At 53.4% G+C, this 21,034-nt stretch overlaps 10 protein-coding genes across 10 annotated transcripts; 2 read left to right on the top strand and 8 right to left on the bottom strand.

Moving 5' to 3' along the window:
• Window positions 1-394: 394 nt before the first annotated feature.
• Window positions 395-2,606, bottom strand: Z520_12393 (uncharacterized protein; the record flags this gene model as incomplete). The annotated part of the gene is made up of 2 exons (XM_016782879.1): window positions 395-2,463; window positions 2,513-2,606. 2 exons carry the CDS (start codon window positions 2,604-2,606, stop codon window positions 395-397), a joined length of 2,163 nt encoding a protein of 720 aa, XP_016626027.1.
• A 902-nt stretch (window positions 2,607-3,508) lies between these two features.
• Window positions 3,509-4,656, top strand: Z520_12392 (uncharacterized protein; the record flags this gene model as incomplete). Its single annotated transcript, XM_016782878.1, has 8 exons — window positions 3,509-3,569; window positions 3,620-3,759; window positions 3,826-3,975; window positions 4,026-4,133; window positions 4,183-4,323; window positions 4,390-4,452; window positions 4,502-4,580; window positions 4,634-4,656. The coding sequence occupies 8 exons, from the start codon at window positions 3,509-3,511 to the stop codon at window positions 4,654-4,656; spliced, it is 765 nt and encodes a 254-aa protein (XP_016626026.1).
• Window positions 4,657-4,666: 10 nt separating this feature from the next.
• Z520_12391 (uncharacterized protein) lies at window positions 4,667-5,971 on the bottom strand (the record flags this gene model as incomplete). Its single annotated transcript, XM_016782877.1, has 1 exon — window positions 4,667-5,971. The coding sequence occupies one exon, from the start codon at window positions 5,969-5,971 to the stop codon at window positions 4,667-4,669; it is 1,305 nt and encodes a 434-aa protein (XP_016626025.1).
• Window positions 5,972-6,485: 514 nt separating this feature from the next.
• On the bottom strand, window positions 6,486-8,331 carry Z520_12390 (uncharacterized protein; the record flags this gene model as incomplete). The annotated part of the gene is made up of 4 exons (XM_016782876.1): window positions 6,486-7,184; window positions 7,242-7,379; window positions 7,444-7,969; window positions 8,108-8,331. 4 exons carry the CDS (start codon window positions 8,329-8,331, stop codon window positions 6,486-6,488), a joined length of 1,587 nt encoding a protein of 528 aa, XP_016626024.1.
• A 467-nt stretch (window positions 8,332-8,798) lies between these two features.
• Window positions 8,799-10,577, bottom strand: Z520_12389 (uncharacterized protein; the record flags this gene model as incomplete). The annotated part of the gene is made up of 1 exon (XM_016782875.1): window positions 8,799-10,577. The coding sequence occupies one exon, from the start codon at window positions 10,575-10,577 to the stop codon at window positions 8,799-8,801; it is 1,779 nt and encodes a 592-aa protein (XP_016626023.1).
• Window positions 10,578-11,731: 1,154 nt separating this feature from the next.
• Z520_12388 (uncharacterized protein) lies at window positions 11,732-13,042 on the top strand (the record flags this gene model as incomplete). Its single annotated transcript, XM_016782874.1, has 2 exons — window positions 11,732-11,861; window positions 11,943-13,042. The coding sequence occupies 2 exons, from the start codon at window positions 11,732-11,734 to the stop codon at window positions 13,040-13,042; spliced, it is 1,230 nt and encodes a 409-aa protein (XP_016626022.1).
• An 872-nt stretch (window positions 13,043-13,914) lies between these two features.
• On the bottom strand, window positions 13,915-15,156 carry Z520_12387 (uncharacterized protein; the record flags this gene model as incomplete). Its single annotated transcript, XM_016782873.1, has 1 exon — window positions 13,915-15,156. The coding sequence occupies one exon, from the start codon at window positions 15,154-15,156 to the stop codon at window positions 13,915-13,917; it is 1,242 nt and encodes a 413-aa protein (XP_016626021.1).
• An 805-nt stretch (window positions 15,157-15,961) lies between these two features.
• Window positions 15,962-16,801, bottom strand: Z520_12386 (uncharacterized protein; the record flags this gene model as incomplete). The annotated part of the gene is made up of 1 exon (XM_016782872.1): window positions 15,962-16,801. The coding sequence occupies one exon, from the start codon at window positions 16,799-16,801 to the stop codon at window positions 15,962-15,964; it is 840 nt and encodes a 279-aa protein (XP_016626020.1).
• A 1,938-nt stretch (window positions 16,802-18,739) lies between these two features.
• Z520_12385 (uncharacterized protein) lies at window positions 18,740-19,897 on the bottom strand (the record flags this gene model as incomplete). Its single annotated transcript, XM_016782871.1, has 2 exons — window positions 18,740-18,966; window positions 19,039-19,897. 2 exons carry the CDS (start codon window positions 19,895-19,897, stop codon window positions 18,740-18,742), a joined length of 1,086 nt encoding a protein of 361 aa, XP_016626019.1.
• A 510-nt stretch (window positions 19,898-20,407) lies between these two features.
• On the bottom strand, window positions 20,408-20,935 carry Z520_12384 (uncharacterized protein; the record flags this gene model as incomplete). The annotated part of the gene is made up of 1 exon (XM_016782870.1): window positions 20,408-20,935. A coding segment is annotated over one exon (528 nt), but the record flags the coding sequence as incomplete, so codon positions are not given.
• Between the last annotated feature and the right edge of the window lie 99 nt (window positions 20,936-21,034).

The following is a 21,034-nucleotide window of genomic DNA, read 5'->3' as shown; positions in this document are numbered from 1 at the left end:
GCAGATCAATGCATACAACCGAAGCTCGTCTTGTGTCGATCCTTTCCACAACAGTTCAAGTTCTCTCTCCCCTTTTTGAAACGTCAAATCTGGAGTATTACAAGGAGCCATCTCTTCGAACATATGCAGCCACCATGCACTCCTTCTTCGGTTACTCTGCACTTCAGCGTATCCTTCAATTTACTCGGTACAGTCCAAATCCAGGCCCTCCATGTCGGCCGTTTGTTCGATTCTCGTACAACATGTTAGGTATGAAATACCCATGCTAAACCGTCCTCGCCAATTTCGTGCTGGGCCCGCTCCATCCTATCCGTATCCTCTCTTGTCTCGCTGAGCCTGCGTCCTTTTTCCGTGTCTTTTTCCTTTCATTTCATTGCCTCTCTACCTGACCACTCTATTTCTTTGCCGACGGTGCTGTAGGAGAATTGCCGCCGCCTCGCGTTGATTGACTGCCAAAGCGCATCACCTTTCGAAGCGGGGAAGGGGTCGCCGGTTGAAAGGCGGACGATGCCATTGTGGGCAACACGTCAGACGGATCCTTCCTCTTAAAAAGTCCTCCAAAATGCAAACTCTTACTCTTCTTCACCGTCCTCCCGTTGCCGTTGTCTGACCTGCCCTGTTGATAGCCATCACGTTGGTACAGCGGTGATTCGGCCTCGGCTCCGTTGCGATTCGCGGTTGTTGATGGCTTTTCGGCCTTGGATCTCGAGAACAATCCCACACCGCTCCTGCTCTTCTTCAATGGGCCGACATGTCCTTTAACTGCAAGATCCTTCTTGACGGGGCTTCGAGCCGACGGTGTGTTCTCTTTCTGATCTCTACTACTTCCAGTGGGTACGGCTCTGGTTGAGCGAGGTGTATCGCGGGCATACTGGCTAAGATCACCGAGGGAAGGAGAATAGATCGGGGCGTCTTCGAGCGAAGTCGTATCTGAGCCTTCGCGGTCCTCGCTATTGGGCGTCGCTGTGCGTCCGCGCGGTAAGTCAACAAGGGCATCACGGTCAACTGGCAAGGCTTGTACTGCTCGATATGGGACGGAAGGCGCCACAGCCATCGCTCCAGGTGGGTGCATACGCAATGGGTTGACGCCTCTCGGGCATCCAGCTCTCGGCGCCGCGGGCACATAGCCGTTCTTTTCAGCCGAAAACACGACGGGCGCCACAGCAGCTTGTTGGGCAGTATTGTCTTCCTGGTCGGGTTTGAATTCATGTGTCTCAGGATTGTGTGGTTCAGCAGGTCGAGGTGTTGAATGTAGCTTCTGGGGATGACCTCCGCAATCCAAAGTCTTCAAGAGATTCGATTGAGACGAGGCGGCTATCGCTTGAGCAACAGGAGGCGCTGGCTTGGATGGCGAAATTGGTGGGAATTGCCGTCTTGCTTCATCTCGATTGCCAACTCCCTTTTCTCCTTTCTTGGGAAAGAAGAAGGATGACCTGGACTTGAGGAAGGGCATATTGTGTGGCACGCTCGAGTAGAAGTCAAGTTTGTCAACGGCACTGGCAAATGATCTGGTGAGTGAGCCAAATGCAGACTCGTTGTCGCTGTGTTCGGCAGCCAAATCAGTCGTGGGAACGTCTATGATATCGCCGCGGCCAAGGAGAGGCGATTCTCCGCCTCTTGGTTCTGCTGCACCTTTGTTGATGATGACAGACTTGCGTCGAATGTGGCCATGTCCTGTAAGTCTTTTGATTTTGCCTTTGTAGAGATTCACAGTCTCTGCTCGCCGACGGGACAAATCTCTCTTCAACGTCGGGTCTTGGTCGCCTTCTACGTCTCCGACTGTCTCAGGATCATGTTCCTGCTGTGCGGTTACACTTTGTGGGTGTGAAGTTCCATTTCGAACCCTGCTCCTAATCGCATTCTTCAGCCGCAGGATCCGGCCTCTTTTCGGCGTTGTCAGACCGGTAGGCGGCCCGAGGCTCTCACCATGAGGCCCGTCAGAAGCCTTTGCATCCCGTCGCGTTTCCCCAGGGTCCTGATTGCTGGTTGCAACCCAGCCGACTTGCGAGTTCCAAGTGGATTGAGCAAAGGCCACATCAGATATTTCTCCACAGTGGACTCTTTCAGCACGAGCCACCGAGACGTTGGTGGTACTGGTAAGGACGGGAGCGGAGATAACACTGCGAGCAACTGTGGAAGTACTAGACGTCTTGGGCAGCTGAGTGGAGATGCTGCGAGGATAGGGACTTTGGGACGATAAACGGGAAAAGGACAGCCACGATTTGGGACGCAGTCGATGTGCCCGACGACGTGTGCTGTGGAACTGCTGCACAGTGGTCTCTGCTTCTCCCTGAGGTTGCTGGTCTTGAGCACGGTTACCCAATTCTTGTGCAGAGCCCTCCACGACATCGTTGGGGGCAATCGGCTCAGGGGAGGCTGGCGGCTGGTCATTGGGATCACATCGATGAGAGAGACTGGATTCTGTTCGATCACGCAGTTCATCCTTTGAGGGGATTCGGGATGCTGAAACAAATGGTCAGACGGTGATAACATGTATCCGGCAACGTCTTACCTTGTCGTGAACCAGCACGACTGAATGACCGGATAGTGTCAAAGGAGAAGATAGAGAACGAGCCCTTGCTCCGAGATCGTGTGTGAGAAACCATGATGGCTCAACAGTCAAACAAGTTTGTCACGAGATGATCATTATCTCGATGGCCACGCTGGACCCACGAGACTCGAACGACAGCGAGATGAGGGAGGTGGAAGAGGAACGTCAGTAGACAAGCTAGAATGAAGGCTCCGCAAACCTGGAACAAGGCCGCAGGGTGAGCCTCATGATACCTACCTACCTAGGTAGGTACACTGCCAGATGAATGGGATGAATGGCAGCGCAGGCACAGCCATCGCCAGGGCAAGTCCATCCCAGTGCCCAAGCATGCAGTTGCAGGTACCCAACATGCTGGGGTCATTTGGGAAGGAGCGATGTTACGAGACACTCATTCTCCAAGAACTTGAAGCTGCACAAACTAGACGGAACATCGCCTCGTCCAACTGGCATCAATCCTTTTTCTGTGTGTTTAAATTCTCTTTCTGTACCCGTCCACACGGTTCTCAATACCAATCGTCGTCTTGCACGCTCCCGATCTCTCTTCAAACCCACAAGGAGCCCTATCGTGGCCTGGGAGGCGCAGGAAGAGGTCATTGTCGGCCAAATAACACATCATCTCAGACATGGCCAGCGAGAGACATGCGAGGCTCCTTGAGATGACCACGCAAAAGTCATTGGCTGGCCCATTGGCTTCATTCAAACAGCCGCGGCAATCGACGGCCAAATCGCGGTCTTTTGGATCCGTTCCCTCCAAATGTGGGGAGAGGGACGAAGGCAGGGTGGTTCTTCTTTTATCTCGATTTTGAAGGCCCCGCATAATCAATCAAAAGCTGGATTAATAACTTGTCTTCGGCTATAAGATCTCTATATCCTCTGCGAAAGTTGGGAGTGACCTTGCCATCAGGAACCCGAGGCCAGCTTATTCCGAAGAAGCCTACCCATTTTACTCCCACCAATATGCCATACTCTCTTAAAGGACGTAATGTCTTGGTAACCGGAGGATCTAGGCAAGTCATCAGTCAGCTCCCGAGAACGCTATATCCATTTTACTGACAAAAATCCCCAGAGGCCTCGGGGCGCTGATCTGCGAGAAGTTCGCAGCAGAAGGAGCCAACATTGTCGTGAACTATGTCAGCAGCAAAGACAGAGCCGATCAGGTCGCCGAGAAGTGTAAAGGGTTTGGAGTCAAGGCTGTTTTAATCCAGGCTGTGAGGATGCTAGGCTACCTGCCGAAACCCGCCACAGAATGCCCGCTCTGACAGGTGAACAACCAGGAAATTGGGAATGTCAGCGACACTGTTCGACTGGTCAAAGAGAGTGCTGAGCAACTGGGAGGACTCGACATCATCATCAACAACGCCGGCTGGACCCGTTTCACCAATTTCGGAGATATCAACGACATGAGCCATGATGAATGGAACAAGGTACGGTCATCAATGGTCACCCGCTTGGAACCCCTGGCTCACAATCCCAGTGTTGGGCCACCAACGTCATGTCCCATCTGGTGTTGTTGCAGGAAGCTGCCCCGATCTTCAACAAAAACCCGGATGGCGGCGCCTTCATCATCTCTTCATCTGTCGCGGTAGGTCCATCATTCCTTACCCCAGGAGCGTATGCTGAACTTTGGCTAGGGTATAAGCTGTTCCGGAAGCTCCATGGGGTATTCTGTTACGAAAGCAGCAGGACTACATTTGATGAAATGCCTTGCCACCACACAAGGCCCAAAGATCCGCATCAACGCCGTCCTTCCAGGTCTTCTTCTAACGGAATGGGTTGGTCTCTCACTGCTTACGCTGCCGCCGAGTGCAGAGCAAAGATGGTATTGACACCTGCGATAGGGCCTGAGGTACAGTGAAGAGCGCATCAAGGCTGTTAAGAACGCTGCCGCTCTTAAGCAAGAGGTGTGTACTCTTCTCGAAAATGGATCTGCCCGACTGATAACATTTTCAGACTCTGCTCGACGATTGCGCAGACGCCTATATCTCACTTGCGAAGAATACTTCTATTACCGGTCAGGAGATCGTCGTTGGTGCGTCCCGGATTGTGCCCTTGTTTCCAAAGAAAGTCACTGACAAAAGCCAGACTCTGGTCTTGTTATTCGATAGAGCGCCAGGGTCAAGTCCCCGCGGTGTTGCCAGACATTTGGACGTACGGGGGCTCTGACATCCCAGATATAGGGTGGGAGAAGCGATAAAACTTATACTGGCCGAGGTCTTCGGGCTCGGAGAAGAATTTTGCGCGGGCGGCCGCTCCGGCACCTGGGCCTTTTGACTTAGACGCGACAGTGATTGTCGGAATGACAACTTGGCGACTCTCCTGATGCTTTTCTGACTGTGCGTTCACGATTAGAGGTCCCGAACTCTCGTTGACATTCTCGTGTGTGGCAACAATGGCGTAGGGAACACCAGCCGGCATCGCTTCCGCTGCAATCCTAACCTCTTCTGGGATGTCTCCCACCCGTACGTCCCTCATGTCCGTCCCGAAATTGATACGGAGCACCTGCGTCGGCTCAGGACCGAACCTGACAAAGCCATGAAGGGCTTGAAGTGCACGGTCTCGCCTGAGAATCTCGGATTTCGTGAGTGCCCCAAAGTCGATGGCGCAAAGTTCGTTCGTGATCTTCGGAGCATGCGTCAAGACCCCACTCGAGATATTGCTAGACTCGATGGCTTTGTAAGGTGGAAGATACAGACGATTCCTGATGGCGTCAACCAACATTCTGGCACCGATGGGAGCTAGATAGCTCGTGAGTTCCTCGGCCGTGATTTCGTCTGGACGGGGGATATCCAGCCCCGGAGGTGCCGTTTGGTCCAGGACTACGCCCTCGTCGAACCGCGTAGGGTGAAGCGTCTGCAGCGAAATGCCGGTTTTTCGCCGTCCAGTGATGATGGCCCATTGGATAGGTGCCGGACCGCGTAGGTCTGGAAGCATGGAAGGGTGGACATTCAGACCCCCATACCTTGCAGACCCCAAGATGCGAGGCGGGATCAACAACCCAAAAGAGACGGCGATGACCAGGTTGCAATTTGGCGTGCTTGTGTCGCTGAACACGGGCGGGCTCCAGCCCCTGAACGTGTCGATCTGGTGCACCGGCAGGCCCAGTTCCTGCGCCGCGGGCTTGATGGCCGGCGGCTTGACGAGCTTGCGACCCCGGCCGACCCTCTTGTCGGTCCTTGTCACGACATCGATCGAGAGGACGTTGCTCCCGGCTTCACTCTTGGAGTACTGCGCAAGAGCTTGCAGCGAGGCCACGCTGAAGCTGTCGGTGCCGCAGAAGAGGATTCTCAGGGGTTCATCGTCGCTTTCACTTTTGGGGGTGGACAGGTGTCGTCGATATGAACCCTTGCCGAAGCTCCATTTCGACGCGTGGGCCCGTCGTGCAGGCGAGCAAGTTGCCACGCGGAATGGAAGGTGTCTCATTCGTGAAATTTTTGCGTGAAGGTGGTGAAAATATAGCAGGCGTATGAAAATACCGAGCATGTGAGAACTTGCTTGTAATAGCTCATTCACCCGATTGAGGCGATAGTGATGGCCGCCCTGTAGCAACTCACCAAGAACCAAGAATTCGGCGCAATGATTGGCTTCTCCAAGGACGGCTTCTTAAAGCAGCCGAAGAATGCTCTCGATTCGTCCAATAAGATTACGACTTACGGCTTTTGAATTTAGCATCTCTGACTTCGCTCTTCTAGTCTACTTAGCTACGTTGTTGCGCTGGACTCTCAGTATATACACCGTTTGAATACGGCGATTCATCTTTTGTAGACCTCTTTTGACTGTTGCCAGGTAGCTACAAAGCAGGGTGAGCTTCTTCCAGTTGCCCTCGCAACGAGATGCGCTTCCGACGGAGGTAAAACAGACACTCGAACCAAATCTGGTGAGGCCTGCGTTACACTCCTGCGTAGCTGCTCGTTTAGAAGTCGAGCGTGAACTCTCGTTATATCGTCTCCCGAGCCGGTAATTGAGACCACTCGCGCCCGCAGATCAGCTGCAACTCCTGGCAATCTTCCGTATCTAGACCCCCCCGGAAATCGCTGGCGTACTCGACGCGCAGACTCCTTGCGGCGGATTTGGTCTCGAGGTCGGCTGCCCCAAGCTCAGCCGCGAGAAGACACACGCTTATAGCAGACGCCCCCAGTGGTCGGTACTGAGACGCGATCCTGGCCAGGTGTAAGATTTCCAGGGCAAACTCGTGCGACTCTTGCAGGATCTCAGCCGCGACGTCCAAGCGCAAGGCAAGTCGCACCTCGTTGATGACAATGGCGATGGCAAGACCGAGGCTGTACGTTCGTAGGAAGTGACAATGCCCCAGGTCTGCCAAGTGAGGCATCCCTGTGATAACGACAATGTCTGAAGCCGCCGAGTTTTTCTGCCAGCGCTGACGAAGGCGGGATAGTGCGGGCTCGAGATCTGCGCGAATGGCATGTGCCTCTTTCCGCAGGTCTGCAAGTTGATAATCGTGATGGCCTAGATCCCCCGTCAGTGCAGCCTTGCTTCGCCGCATCAGATTCGGCACGCGAGTCAAGCATTGTACTGCTTGACCTTCGGGGCTGAGCTCATAGAGCTGGCTGTCGAACATAGCAATCCACTCTTGGTCGCTGAAAGCAATGCGGCTATTGAAGAGAGAGTCAAAGAGCTGGATGGGGACGACGTAAGCGACTGATTGACCATTCAACCCCTATTGGAGACTTACCACAACGGCACGAAGACTGAGGAGTAGGTTGGTTTCGAACGGGTCGTGGCAGTTGTCGGCACTGCCTCTCAATCTGAGGATCTGGGCAACGCCGTCTGCGTGTGTGGTGATAGGCCCATTCCTTTGCCATATGAACTGCTCGTGTGGCAGTGTATCAGCAACAAAATAAGGCAGGGAGATTGTCAGGTTCAGGCAAACCAACCTGACAGTTCCACAGGAACAAAATGGCGCACAGAGTTTCCGGGGCTCTCGCCTTCACGGGGTCATCCAAACACTTCCTCAGACTGGCCAAGCTTCGGCCATACTTCTCGAACAAGGCAGGACTGCTTTTGGAGCTGAGAGGATCCGACAGCGTCGTAGTGGCCGTCAGAAAAGCGTCGGTGGCACTATCTAGAGCCTCATTCACGCCTAGGCGGGCTGGAACATAGTTGAGGTAGTCCCCGTATGTCCAAGCCAGGTTGTACTGGACGCCGAGACTTGGCTTGATTTTATCTGTGAACGCATTCACCAGCCGAGTCGTCTCGTTTGACGGGCTCCGAGATAATAATGGGACCGTCGTATCGAGATTTGGCGAGCTATGCGCAATGGACGTAGTGGACGCAGTTCCAGCTTCCGAGGGTTGCTGGGAAGAGAAAGTGGTGCCCGTCGCTGGGGTGGAGGCTCTGTTATCAGACACCACGAACTTGTACCGACGTTGACCCAGGCCGACGCAGGGAATGTCGAGGCGTCTGCACCGCGAACATGGCGAGGTGGTGGAATCGCACTATACACGCGTTAGGAAAAGAGATTGTTAGAAGCTGCACAACCACAAAACAAGCACTTGGGGTGCGAGAGCATCATTCGGGGTCGGGGTTTGGATTGCTAACCTTTTTCTTTTGCTGGCGACATGCGTCGCACCCTCGTCCTGAGGGAACACCTGGCATTCTTCTTCGATATTGCGACCATTGTATCGTGGGGCAGTACGAGAGCGAAAGAAACGTTGGAAAGAAGGAGTGTGAAAGGCGGTCGCGGATTTGGACTGGAATACGACTGGGATTTCCGACGGTAAGGAGTCCTGTAGATTGGTTCGTTGGAAAACCAGCGGCTGCATGGCACAGCACAGCATAGCCTCAGTAGCCCCATAGCGAAGTCCCGTAGTTGGTAGAGATCATCCCCTGCCTATCGTCGGATTGCGGAACGTCTCCATCGCTAGGCAGGGAGTCTGGCGGGCGGTGGAGGCTGCAGGCCAGCAACCGCTAAGCATTAGAAGTTCCAGTTGGACTTCGTTGGGACTATGAGCAGAGCATTAATTCACCCTCGAGCTCTCAGTTGGCGTTGTCGTGAAGTCCAGGTCCAGAATGCTCTCAAATGTACCGGTCCGCGATTTTACTTGGAGAATTGAATCAAATGGAGGAGCGACAGGTCGGGTCACGATGGTCATAGAAACACAAGCATTTTATCAAGTAGAGCCCGCTCATTTACGAATTGGTTTGGTAGAAAGAAAGATTATCTGGAACGATTATATTGTCGCTATCTGAAGTACGCTCGAGCCGCAGCAACACCAGCCCCCGCGGGAACTCAGGAGGTCTTGACAAGCCGCACTCTCCAGGCCGCAGGGCTGACAGCTACCGCATTGCCATTAGCATCTAGATCGAACACGAAAAGGCCGATTCCAATACCGCCATATGTGGGCGAGTCACCGTCCAGCCAGTCTAGGTTGGCATTATACTGTTGAGAAAACAGCCCGCCCGATGGGGCGCGAAACGAAGAGGTCCTGAATGCCATTCGTCCATGGGGGCGATCGGATATCGAGTGCAAGAGCCTTACCGGACTGTCGCCAATCGCGCCACTGCGCAGGACATCCGTGCCGTTACTGACAAAATGAGTGATCACCAGACCGGGTTTCCCTTGTGGATTGATCGTCAAAGTCAACGTGCTATTGAGGCTCTCGTCTTCGGAGGTATACGTGCCCACAAAACTATTCTGCGCCTCAGCTTGCGCCTGAGCAGTCAATGCTGGTAACATCTGCTCAGTGACGAGGTCCGCGAGTAAAGCAGTCAATGAAGACCGCTCTGATAGAGAGCTTGCCGCAATGATGCTGAAGCCTGCATCAAAGTCTGGGATTAGGACCATGTAGCCGCCGTAGTAGCCAGAGTCGCCCAGTTTTGTGTAGATGTCGGTGACAAGTCCGGAGTCGGGGTGCGTGTAACGGTATATCTCCCATGGTCTTCCTATCGAGTATTCAAACAAGGCAGTGTGTGAGACTGGCTTCATCCATTTGCGGGTCTGATCAGGGTCAAGGAGAGTCCCGTTGAGAAGTGCGGTACCGAATTTCGCAAGGTCGTTCGTCGTGGAGAAAATCCCGCCTGAGGGTATCGTGACCTCTGGAGCGCCGGCCGGTGTCAATGCTGCTGAGCTAGCATTGCCAGGAATGACGTATTGGTTGTATTGGGATGGGCTCGGGACGTTGGAGAATGAAGAATTCATTCCAAGTGGACTGAAGATACTTTCCCGGTAGACATCGTGAATTGAGATGCCGGTAATGTTGGCTATCGCGGTGCCAAGCAGCATAAACCCATAGTCTGTGTATGCCGGACTTGTCCAGGGCAGGAACATCGGTGGTCGAGCTTCGGCGCCAATTGCGTATTCGTTGCTGGGACAGGACAGATTCCCTGACAGTTCAGAGATCAGACAGGGAGGGGCCGCCAGCGGATCGCTCACATTCAGAGGTGGCAATCCAAACGTATTCACCGGCTCATTGATGCCATATAGCAAGAGGTAGTCCCCCGGGTCGTACGGTGAGATATCCCTCGGATTGCCTGCTATCTGGCTAGCGAGAGCAGCAAGTGTGACCTTGTCCCAGTCGACAGTATCCACCAAATCATTCTCTGCTGGATGTGCAGCCGCATACGCTGCAAGGGTGGGCACAAAGTCGGTGATAGGACGATCCCAATCACTATCTTTCAGATTAAGCATGCCTGCAAAGGTCGTGAAAAGTTTGGTCATGCTGGCAACGCGGTATATGCTGTTTCCGCCAACTTTCTTCACACCGGTAGATGAATTGGCAATCTCGCTAGACGTGTGATGGAGCTGCAACGATCCGGCAGCTGAGGCGTCGTGGATGGAGAACATTCCCACGGAGAAGGTGAGGTTTTTTAACCCCGCAGGACTCGTCAAGTTGGTGCTTGGTTCACTGATGAATCCATTGAGAGTCGAAGTGAAATTCCTCCAAGCGGCGGAGACATGGCTACCGTTACTCGCGAGATCCGTAGGAGCTGGATAGGTTGGGCCCAGGAAGTCGCAGAAGACACCCGTGGCACAGGCTGCGATGAGGAGGGTTCGTAGTGTAAAATGCATTCTTATACGGCTCGGTTGGGATTCTTGTGGACATGTCCATGCTTGAGGACCATGGCTGAGGTGGTGGTATATATACCTCGAAATGCGAGCAGAGTCCAAGGCATCTGTTCTTGGCTATATGCTTCAAAGCCTTCGCTGGGAACGTCACAAAGACGACCAGCCAAGTTCCAAGCCGCAGGATCGACTGCACTAGCTAGACTGAAGAGTTGCATCGACCCAGGAGTTTGAAGCACGAGTTGTGCTGTCCAACCGCCCCCACCGACATTGCTCTTGGAGCTAGTCCCGATTTGGTGCTATGCAGCGCTCCGGTGGCGACATTATCAATGGGATTGCATAGACTTATATTTGAATCTGGACGCCTGATGATGGCATGCCCCTTGAGCCAAGGCATGGAGATCGTAACTTCAGCTGTATAGCCTCGTGAACCAAGTTTTCTCTGGCTTAGCATCGTGGGCGTTGGTTGACTTGTGGCGGAGACTGATGTTCGACATTGACGGCCAACTGATTGTTAGCCTACCTACCTAGTAGGCAATAGCGGCTGGGACTCGTGATGGCAGTGTTAGTACAAGTGAACAGCTGAGTCAAGAGGTCGCGCCTATTTATCCTCCGATCAGAGAGGACAAGAACATCGATGGTTGCAGTATACCAGACGGTGTGAGGCTGGGGGAGTTCGTGCACTCGTATGTACCTAGGTACCTAGGTATATGTAGGTACCTAGGCACACTAGTAATAGAGGTATTATGGCCAGCTTCCTGATAAGGGCATGTCACGAGACAAGCCTTTTATGTGCTAAAACTTCCTAATAAACTACCCTCCGTGACTCTGCCTCGTACTTGGTACGTACCTCGGTTTGCGGGGCTCAAGACAAATCCACCTGCGCAGTTCCAAGTTTCACGACTGGGCCGAGCCTCGTACTCTGAGTGCCAGAGACAATTTCAATCCCGATAGCGTTCGCCTTCCTTACCTAGGTACCTTTTGGGATACTTTCTCTACTCTCAGAACATCGAGGCTGTTCCCAGCCGCCCCTCAATCCACATCTACTGAGGCACTCTCAGCCGAAAGGAACGACATAAAAGGACGCCGAACTCGACCTTCCCGTTGCCAGACGAAGTGCGGTCAATTGACATATCTTGGCTGGCATAGCCACTACGAGAATGGCTGAACCGCCCGAGTCCGCAGACTCCAAGTCGCAAGCGACCAGTTCGATGCAGGCACCCTCAGGCCAGAAGCCTCTCGACACAGCGGTCGAAGAGGATTCAGATCCAGACTTTGACGACCTCGACGGTAGGCTCGCACACATTCCTTCTTTTACGTTCTTCACTCCAAGTAAGTTCTTGACGATATTAACATGCTCTGCCATTTTAGATGTTCTCGATCAATTCTCCGCCGCCACCTCCCAGCAACAACAGTCAAAATCTCAGCCTCCAGAGCCCGCACCTTCGTCCTCCGGGCCCGGCAGACCGTTGACGGAGAAATCGTCGGCCCTCCCACCAGACCTGCCAATTCCCTCCGGTCCTCATGCCTCGGAGACGGAAGACGAATTCATGGCCCGGCTGACGGCTGAAATGTCCGATGTCATGTCCAAGATGTCGCTCGACCCGGCGGCCAGCGCCGCCACACCAGAGGAAATCTCAAAGATGGGCCAGGAATTGGAGGAATTCACGCAGAAGATGGAGGCCGAGGGAATCAAGCCGGAGGATCTCCTGAGGGCCATCTTGGGGGAGGACGTCGGCGGGAAAGTCGGGGATATGGCACACGCGGAAGCGACGAGGAGGGAGAGCGACTCCAAGTCCAAATCTAAGTCCAAATCGCGAAGCCCCCAAGCCTCAAGAGATACAGCCGCAAGCGCCCCCTCAGCAGCAGCACCATCCTCAGCAGCAGCAGCAACACAACCCAGCACCGCCAAGCAACCGTCGACCTCGTTCGAGGACACGATCCGCAAGACGATGGCGCGGATGGAATCCTCCTCGGCGGCAGCGTCGTCGGCAACTGCCAAAACCTCGCAACAAAAGTCCGAAGAAGACATGCTTGCCGAGATGCTGCGGGCGCTCGAGGCCGAGTCCGGTTCGCAGTCGGACAGCGAACTATCCAAGATGTTCCTGGGGATGATGGAACAACTGACAAACAAGGACATGCTGTACGAGCCCATGAGGGAACTCTCCCAAAAGTTTCCCGATTACCTCTCCACCCACCAGCCGCCCGCGCTGCCACAGTCCGAGCACGAGCGCTTCTCGCGCCAAGCCGCCATTGTGAGGGATATTGTGGCCAAATTCGAGGAACCGGGGTATAGCGACGACGACCCGAAGTGCCGCGAGTTCATCTGGGAGAAGATGCAGGAGATGCAGACGGAGGGGTCCCCACCTGACGATTTGATCGCTAATCCACTGCCGGGCATGAGCGGCTGGTTGGGAGGAGGAGGAGGCGAGGGCGCAGAAGGCCTGGACGAGAGTTGTCCGACGCAGTGAGGCAGGCCGAGGGGCTGGAGCCTGAAACCGTGGCCTACGTTCTGATGGAGATGGGCCATATAGCATTGAAAAGCGAATGGGCGCTGCGGGACGCGACGCGTAGGAAAATGTAATAGTTGCCGCTGGAGTAATCGAGAAACTCACCTTGTCAACCCCCAGCGTTTGAGCAACTTGTAATGGGCCGTGATACCACGTACTACACACACACACACACACACACACACACACATACACACACATACATACACACACATACATACACACACACACACTCTCTCTCTCTCTCTCTCATATACACGAGAATTCAGATGCCAGCGATTTCACGCAAATAAATGCCTTGCTCATATACATAGAGAGAAAATGTGAACGTGTTGTGTTGTATTGGCGAGCTATCAGGACATACAGGCACAAGAGAGAAACCCCGGACCAGCTTGCCTCCTCGAAAGGAGTTTACACGGAGAGACCAAAGTTTCATCTTCGTCATGTATTGCTGTATTGATGATATCGCGAGCAACCTGGCATTCATTGTGACCGCTCCCCTTTTTTCCCTCATTCAGTTGTTCCTGATACAGCACCGTCATGCCAGACAGAAGTTCTCGCCCCGCCCACAACGTCTCTGTTGCTGTGTGTGGTGTCGGTTGGAACCCGGGATGTCAGATGCCAGACTGTGTTTTCTCATAGTAGGTTGTTTGTACAGATGAATGCGTCCTGCATACCTAGGTATGTGTCTCTCGACGTTGTGTAAAGATTACCCAGGTATCTAGGTAGGTGGAGACCAAAGCTCTTCTTCCGACCGAAGGAGGCACCATTGTCGCCCACACACTTGACGCCGAGCGCCTCAAAGCCTCACAAGCCCTTACAGGTAGTGGCAATCAAGACAAATCCATCGTCTCATCATTAATTGCAGCTGTTGCCCCATGCTGCGGGAGCTGGAGCGGGAGTGAAGGAGGAGGCTCGCGGGGAAAAGCCGCCTGTTTCGTATGCGTGCCCGGTCGATGCGCGAGTTCGTATTCGTGTTGTTGCGGTTGAGGCGCCGGCGGTGGCGGGTCTTGCGACTGAGATTGAGATTGAGAGTGCTGTGAAAGGATCTCCATCTCTCTAAACAGCCGCTCATACTCTTCATCCTCGGCGTCTTCGACCACGAATTCATCATCCCTCATCACTCGCAAATTCTCCCGCTCATATTCTCTCACCAATTCATCAACCTCGACATCTTCCTCGTATTCTTGCGTCGGGCTCAGCTCCTCTTCATCTTCTTTGTACTCGTCGTCATCATCATCACTCTCAATTTCTTCCTGCTGCGAGGCCTCCATTGCCGCCCTGCGCGCCATCTCCATCTCCCAACCCCTCCTCTCCTTGACAAAATCCATTCTCAAGACCTGCTCCCCAACCTGTTCGGATCTCTCATCGTCCCTCCTCCGTCGGATGCGATCTAGGAATTTTGAGCGCCTTTGCTCTCGATTTCTGTTGGTTTGGCTGGTTAGGAGAGATGAGGGGCTCGAGGAGCGAGACCGCAGTTCCCACTGCGATGGCGGATTCTGATGACTCGACGTCGTCGTAGAGATGGTGGTCAAGCGCGTGGGATTCGCAGACGACGGGATTGATATAGAGGTCTTGGTAATCCATTGTTCGTGCGAACCGATCGTCGAGTTGAAGTTGTGGTGGTTCGAGCCTGAATCAGGCGGCGTGATCAGCGATGGATGTCTATCATTACATCCATGTGATCCGAAATTCGTCTTCCCTGAGGGTGTCGAGACATAATTCTCTTCCTCTTCATTCTCGCTACTCTCCATCCTCTTGTTCTCATCTTGGTTCTCTAAAAACCCACTCCTCAAAGGCGACGAACTCAGCAGGCTACTCGTATGACCATAACCACCCTTAAGCTGCGGCGGGGAAGACATCAAATTCGCATTCCTCGTCGTCCGCAGCGGCGAGGGAGAATGCGGAGCGTAATCGTAGAACGCCCTGGCGTGCGCCCGCCCGTAGGTACTATTATCGTGGTTATGAGATTTTGAGAAACTCGCGCGGCGGGAGGACTGTTGAGACGTCGTCGAGGCAAGGACCTCAAACGGACTGGATGGTGGCGGCGGCGTTGGAGAAGAAAGGAAGAACATCCTCCCTCTCTCCTTCTCTCTTCTGTAGAGGGGATTCCGGGTTGTGAGGGGACGTCTAGACTGTATATTCACATGAGTGACGAGCCTTCGCAAGAAGGTTGAGTCGAATTATGCGTATGAGTGACAGTGAGTGGCTGTTTGCTGTAATAAGAGTGCGACTCCGGAAAACGCGTGAGGGCTGCGCGCGACCGTGTTCCGAGGCCACTCATTAGGCTACTAGCCGCATTCGGAATAGATAGGAATATTGTCATCAAGTACGAGATACTCGTACAGACATACGTACCTTACCTGTAGGTACCTAGGTACCTAGGTAAGTAGTAGGCGACTACGACTGATTCCTTCTCCATATCAAAATGCTTCCGGGAAAAGGGCTCCGGGCGTGGGAGGCTTCAATTTGCTTTTGAGCCGAAACTGAGCTCAGACTACCCAAACCCTCAATTCGCGCGAGCCAACGGTGAAACTCTACGAGAGGCAAATGGTACATAACAAAAGGAAATTTGTATTTCTAGCTAGCCAATGCCTCAGACCACCTGCACGCCTAGCCCCGATTTTCCATTTCCATATCCTATGTACACCTTCGAACAAGATGGGACACTGGTGAAAATAAGTGCTAAACAGCACGAATTAAGCCCCCGAATACATTGGAAGCGGCATCACTCTCAAAATTGCCCTTTCGGCTAGGTCCGAGTGGCCCTTGGCTTTGATGCTGGTTTGTTGTGGCAGAATGTTTCTGTCTCGCTAAAACTTGAAGGCCAAGTACTGTCATAACGATCGTCAATGTGTTGGTTCAGTGACCCACTTGTTTCTAAAAGTTTGACGCCGTGTTGACAGGCCCAGGGGAATGGTATTGATCCAACGTGGAACGGAATGGCGTGGTAGAGTCTGATCCTGCGGTGCCGCTGAGCTTGTCTTGGTTGAGGTTGGGATCGTAGAGGTCGTCGTCGTGAAGGTTCTTCTTCTTGCCCCAAATCCTCCAGGCCGTGTATGCCAATCCCGCAAGCAACAGAGCACCACCAACACCGCCCACAACACCTCCAATGGTGGCCTTGGCTGTATTACTGAGGCCGGAACTGCCGCCTTTGCCGCCTCCGCCCGTCAGGGAAGCAGGATCAACACTAGTTGTGACTGGGATGAGGCTACTGCTGGTGCTGGTAAGATGCACTGTGCTTCCTGCACTGACACTTGTGATTGTAGTAATGACCTCTGAAAGCGAACTTGTAGTGATCAATGTCTTTGAAGGAGTAATTGTGCTGGTGTCCGTAAGCGTGGATTGGGATACGGAGCTGCTGTCTTCAGAGGAGGAACTCGACGAAGGGGTATGCGTAGATGTTGTCACGATGACAGTTACCGATGACGACGACGAAGGGGGAAGAGTGATTGTGGAAGACGTTGTCTCGGTGCTTGCAGAGGTGGTATCGCTTGTAACGGTCACAGACGTAGTCGAGTCGCCGCCATCGCTGGTTGGGGAGGTAGTCGGAGTCGTAGTGTCAGTGGAACTGCTCGAGTCGGAAGAGCCCGAGTCGGAGCTGCCAGTAGACAAAGGTACATTTTGTCGTTTGAAGAGGGCAATGGCATCGTCTAGAGGATCGGCTGACACTGTGGAAGCACAGAGCAGGCTGAAAAGGAGTACAGTGAGTGACCGCATCTTGATGAGAATGTTGGAAGGGGATGTCCGGATTCCAGGTGGACAACGGGACAAAGATGTTGAAACAATCGAGACACGCCGCGGGAAGGTCTTGAGGGCGCGAAGAGAGTGTCAGGCGGTGTTTTGGATGATCTCTCGAAGGCGAGTCAAGGTCGCGAACGAAGGGGCCCGGTTCCGGTAACGATCGAGGAACGAAAGGCACGTGTGTGCGTTCAGTTTATGAGGTTCAGCTCTTGAAGAGTCAAAGCCAGGCGAAACTGTGTTTGACACCTGGTACAGAAATGGTGAAGGTAGTTAAAACAAGGAGATGAGAATAAGACAATGGGGACAAAGCGAGGGAAATATGGGGTGAGGTCTGAAGGTGAGAAAGAGAGAAAATGGGAAAAAGTGGACAGTGTCAGGTGTGTGAGTAAGTGATCGAGTGAGTGAGTGAATGCATGAATCGAAAGAGGAGTAGGAGTAGCAGTAGTGAGGAAAAGAGAGAGGGTTACAATTCTACGGGCGCAGTATGGTAAAGAGAGACGAAACACACAGGGATGGCCCCAGGAGCCTGGCCCAAAGCCTAGCAGGCGCCCCAGAGGTGTGCTTGCAACCCGCTGGGCGCGCCAGTCCCAAGCCCGAAAGGCCCAAAGGCCCAAAGGCGGGATCAAATGGGCAATTAATTGGCGCACTGCCCCTACGCAGGAACCGGGTTGAGCGTGTTTGCACCAATCACACGGTCCCCAGGCGGGCCTTTGGTCCTCTTGGCTGTCTGCATGGGCCCCTGCAGTGCCTCAGTTCCCTTTGCTCCCCGAACAAAAACCTGAAACCCAACAAACAGATTTTCTCCCATTGTTTCCCGTCCGCGCATCACCAATCCACCATCACCTGTTCCGTTCCGAGCATTAGCCATCATTTTGTGCACCATCCTTGGTCCATCCCCCTGGTGCCGCCCATCTCGAGACCCAAGGGAGACATGATTCATCGGATGACGTATCTTTACCGAGGACACTAGCATCGACTGCCTGCAACGCAACGACTCTCACCCTTCAGCTCGCATGTGCAGAGGAGGACCAGGAGAAGTCAAGGGAAGAGGAGGACATGACCAATACCGAGTGTGGTGCATATGCAAGTCGCAAGAGGCCATCTCAAAATGTCATGCGTTACCGAGACCACCTGCAGGCGAAGTGGCAGAAGAAAAAAGTGCTCGTATCTGCATCTGCTACGCACGCAGGCACCATGCATGCATTCGGGTGGCGTCTGTTGCAGCGAATGGTACTCGGCACATACCCAGAGCTCTGTGGTATTAGTACCGCGAGAGCTGTATACCTCGCACATAACCCGCCCCCAAGTGAGAAATCTCGGAGAATTCGCTTACGAGACTGATCGTTCGTGATTATCATCAAGGCCATTTTCACCAACTAGTCAGCTGGGAATGCCCCCATCTGGGAATTTCTTTCGAGGAGAATTGGGAGGTTGGAGATGCCAGCAATACTCATACATTCCCATTAGGCGACTGATATGCGATAAATCTTACTCAGATCCAAGGGCGAGAGGGTGTCCTCCCCAGTAGTGACATGATCCGGAGCGCAGCATCCTCCGCCTCCCGCCTCGCTCACCACATGATCTGGATATTTGTATTACCTGTTTCCTCGTTTGCACCACATGATACTGATCGCTTCTGTTTCCTCTGAAGAGAGCACTTCCCTGAACAAGATGCCATGGCAGAACTGACCTCGCCCGTTCCACCCTGATGCCCTGAGACCCATACATAGAATGCGCCTTCCTGCTCAGAAATGAACCCGCAAATATGTCCATATGTCCGATCTCGAAAAAACAACATCGCGCAGTATGTGCACCGCTTCATTTGTACAGGATTCCCCATTTTCAATTCACCGCATGTTCCGCTGAGCCCCAGTTATCCTCCTCTTTCAACTTATACATGTATATTTTCCCTTTTCAAATCACCGCATGTTCTGGTGAATCCGAATGATCCTCCTCCTTTTTCACCTTATATACGTGGAACTGGATAAAGATGGTGATGTCTTCGACCATGGTGCCCAGACTGCCAATCAACCAGGGCAGATTCTTGACGACATAGCTGTGTTCCGTCGAGTGGCAGAGGATGCCTGCGCCGTAGGTAAGGTTGCCCATTAGGGAGAGGATGAAGAACAGGAGCGAGAGGCCTGTCAGTGCTCAAGATATCAGCATACAGTTTCGTCCATGAACATATCAAAACAATGATAGGCTGTCTTTACCTTCACAACTCCGATCCCTCGCATTCTTGATAATCTGCGGTATCCGAGCGCCCAAGTACGCCACGGCGCTGAGATACCCCAGCACCTGTGCGCCCGCCGCCATCGGTTCCTCCTCGTCACCACCTCCAGACGTAGGGGATGGCTTCCATGCGCCGGACTCGTAGGCCAACGCCCACCCAGCAGCCCCCACAACGCCAATCGCCAGCACGCTCATTGCATTTCTGAACCAGAGCCTCGTGCCGGAGTCGTCGCTCTCCTCCAGAATCTTGGATAGCGAGTCCTGCGGGTGGGCGGCCAAGCTGCTCCGTCGGCGGACACTGCTTCGTCGCCTGTCCATAGATCCCGGTATTGTCATGCTGTTTGTGCGGGTGCGCTTGAGGAGGGGTTCCTCTTCCGAGCTCCCTTCCCTCGACCGCTCTCCGTCGGGTGCGCTTCTCTCGCCATCGGCTCTCTCACCCCCATCGCTGGCCGTAGACCCGGACGCGCGCACATCGAGCAAGCGCTTGCCTTCCCTCCTCTTGTTCACAATCCCATAATACAGACACTGCCCGATCAACACTCCATCCGCAATACAGAAATAGACCCCGATGGCCACCACCACAGGCACGAGCCCTGCCCACAGCGCGCCCGCGAGGTTCGCAATATCCCCCAAGAACCACACAAAAATGAAGGCGAGGGAGATGGCCTCAGCGGAACCATTGCGGTAGTTTTCAATCAGCTGCGGCACCAACAAGAAAATCCAGCAGGCCAAAGAAATCGAGCCGAAGATGCCAGAGAAGGCTTCGCGCGTGGTCAGGGGGATGCCGCCGTTGGAAGGGGAAGGCGAGCTGGACAAAAGACTGACGACAAGCGACGCCATTGTTGGCGAGAAGAGGTTGGGAAAGATGTCGAAACTCAGTGCATGCCCCCTTGTTACAGAGAGTCTGAAGGGCAAGATATCCAAAGGTCGTTGAGCTGCAAAAATTCATTGTCGAGGCACGAGCTCCATCTGCTAATCGCTAGCTAATAATCGTGGGCTCTTTCGGGGGTGGGGTTGGCAAGGATAGGTGCCACCAGCGCCACCAGTGCCCCCGTCGGTCGCCATACCTAGTGGGCTTTTTCCTCCCCATCTTGCTCGCCTAGGTTTTCCCCAGGAAACTATGTACATCATCCTGCAGCCACAAGTCTGCTTCTAGTACAGACTACATATACACCCGACTGAGATCTCAGCTTTTTCGCCTTCTCATTCCCTCCAACGCCAATTTCCACTTGTAATACCCTAGTATACACCAGCAAGCACCCACAGTTCGCTCAAAAATATCTGTCAAGTCGGTTTCAGACACCCTCACCGACTTTCACAAGTCCTTCTCCATAACAAACATGAACCGTTTCACCGAACCACTTCCCACTTCACAGCTTTGCCATCCTTCATCGTGATGCGCCATCTAATCGCGGTCTCCTTTGTCACCACTTTGCTATGGTATTGGTTGCGTTGTTCAAGGCGTTGTTCAAGGCGTTGTTCAAGGCGTTGTTCAAGGCGTTGTCTGTTGCTCATCAATGCCATCTGTTGAGGAGTTGGCTTTGTTGCTGTGCGGGTTTGGGAGGAAGCAGATGGCAGGATGAGCCTGAGGGTGACCAGCGATCTGTTGAGTTTGGTGTTGCTCCCGCCTAAGCGGAATTTTAGTTGACCTGGTGACAGAGCCACCAATTCGGGCAGTAAGAGACACGATTTTCTTGGGCTTTTATCGGCACCCATCTTCGACTTTGAATTCTTTCTGATCGCCATATGGATTCCTTGTCGTGCTTCAAAGGGTCGAGTTGACGTGAGTTGTTGCTTGATGAGCTGCTGTGAGCTGTTGCTTGAAGAGCTGTTGTGAGTCGTTGCTTGAGGAGCTGTTGTGAATTGTTGCTTGATGAGCTGCTGTGAGTCGTTGCTTGATGAGCTGTTGTGAGTCGTTGCTTGATGAGCTGTTGTGAGTCGTTGCTTGATGAGCTGTTGTGAGTCGTTGCTTGATGA

The sequence above is a fragment of the Fonsecaea multimorphosa genome (genome assembly GCF_000836435.1).
Source record: "Fonsecaea multimorphosa CBS 102226 unplaced genomic scaffold supercont1.57, whole genome shotgun sequence".
NCBI classification, from domain to species: domain Eukaryota; kingdom Fungi; phylum Ascomycota; class Eurotiomycetes; order Chaetothyriales; family Herpotrichiellaceae; genus Fonsecaea; species Fonsecaea multimorphosa.
This window is presented reverse-complemented; position numbering and strand designations above follow the sequence as displayed.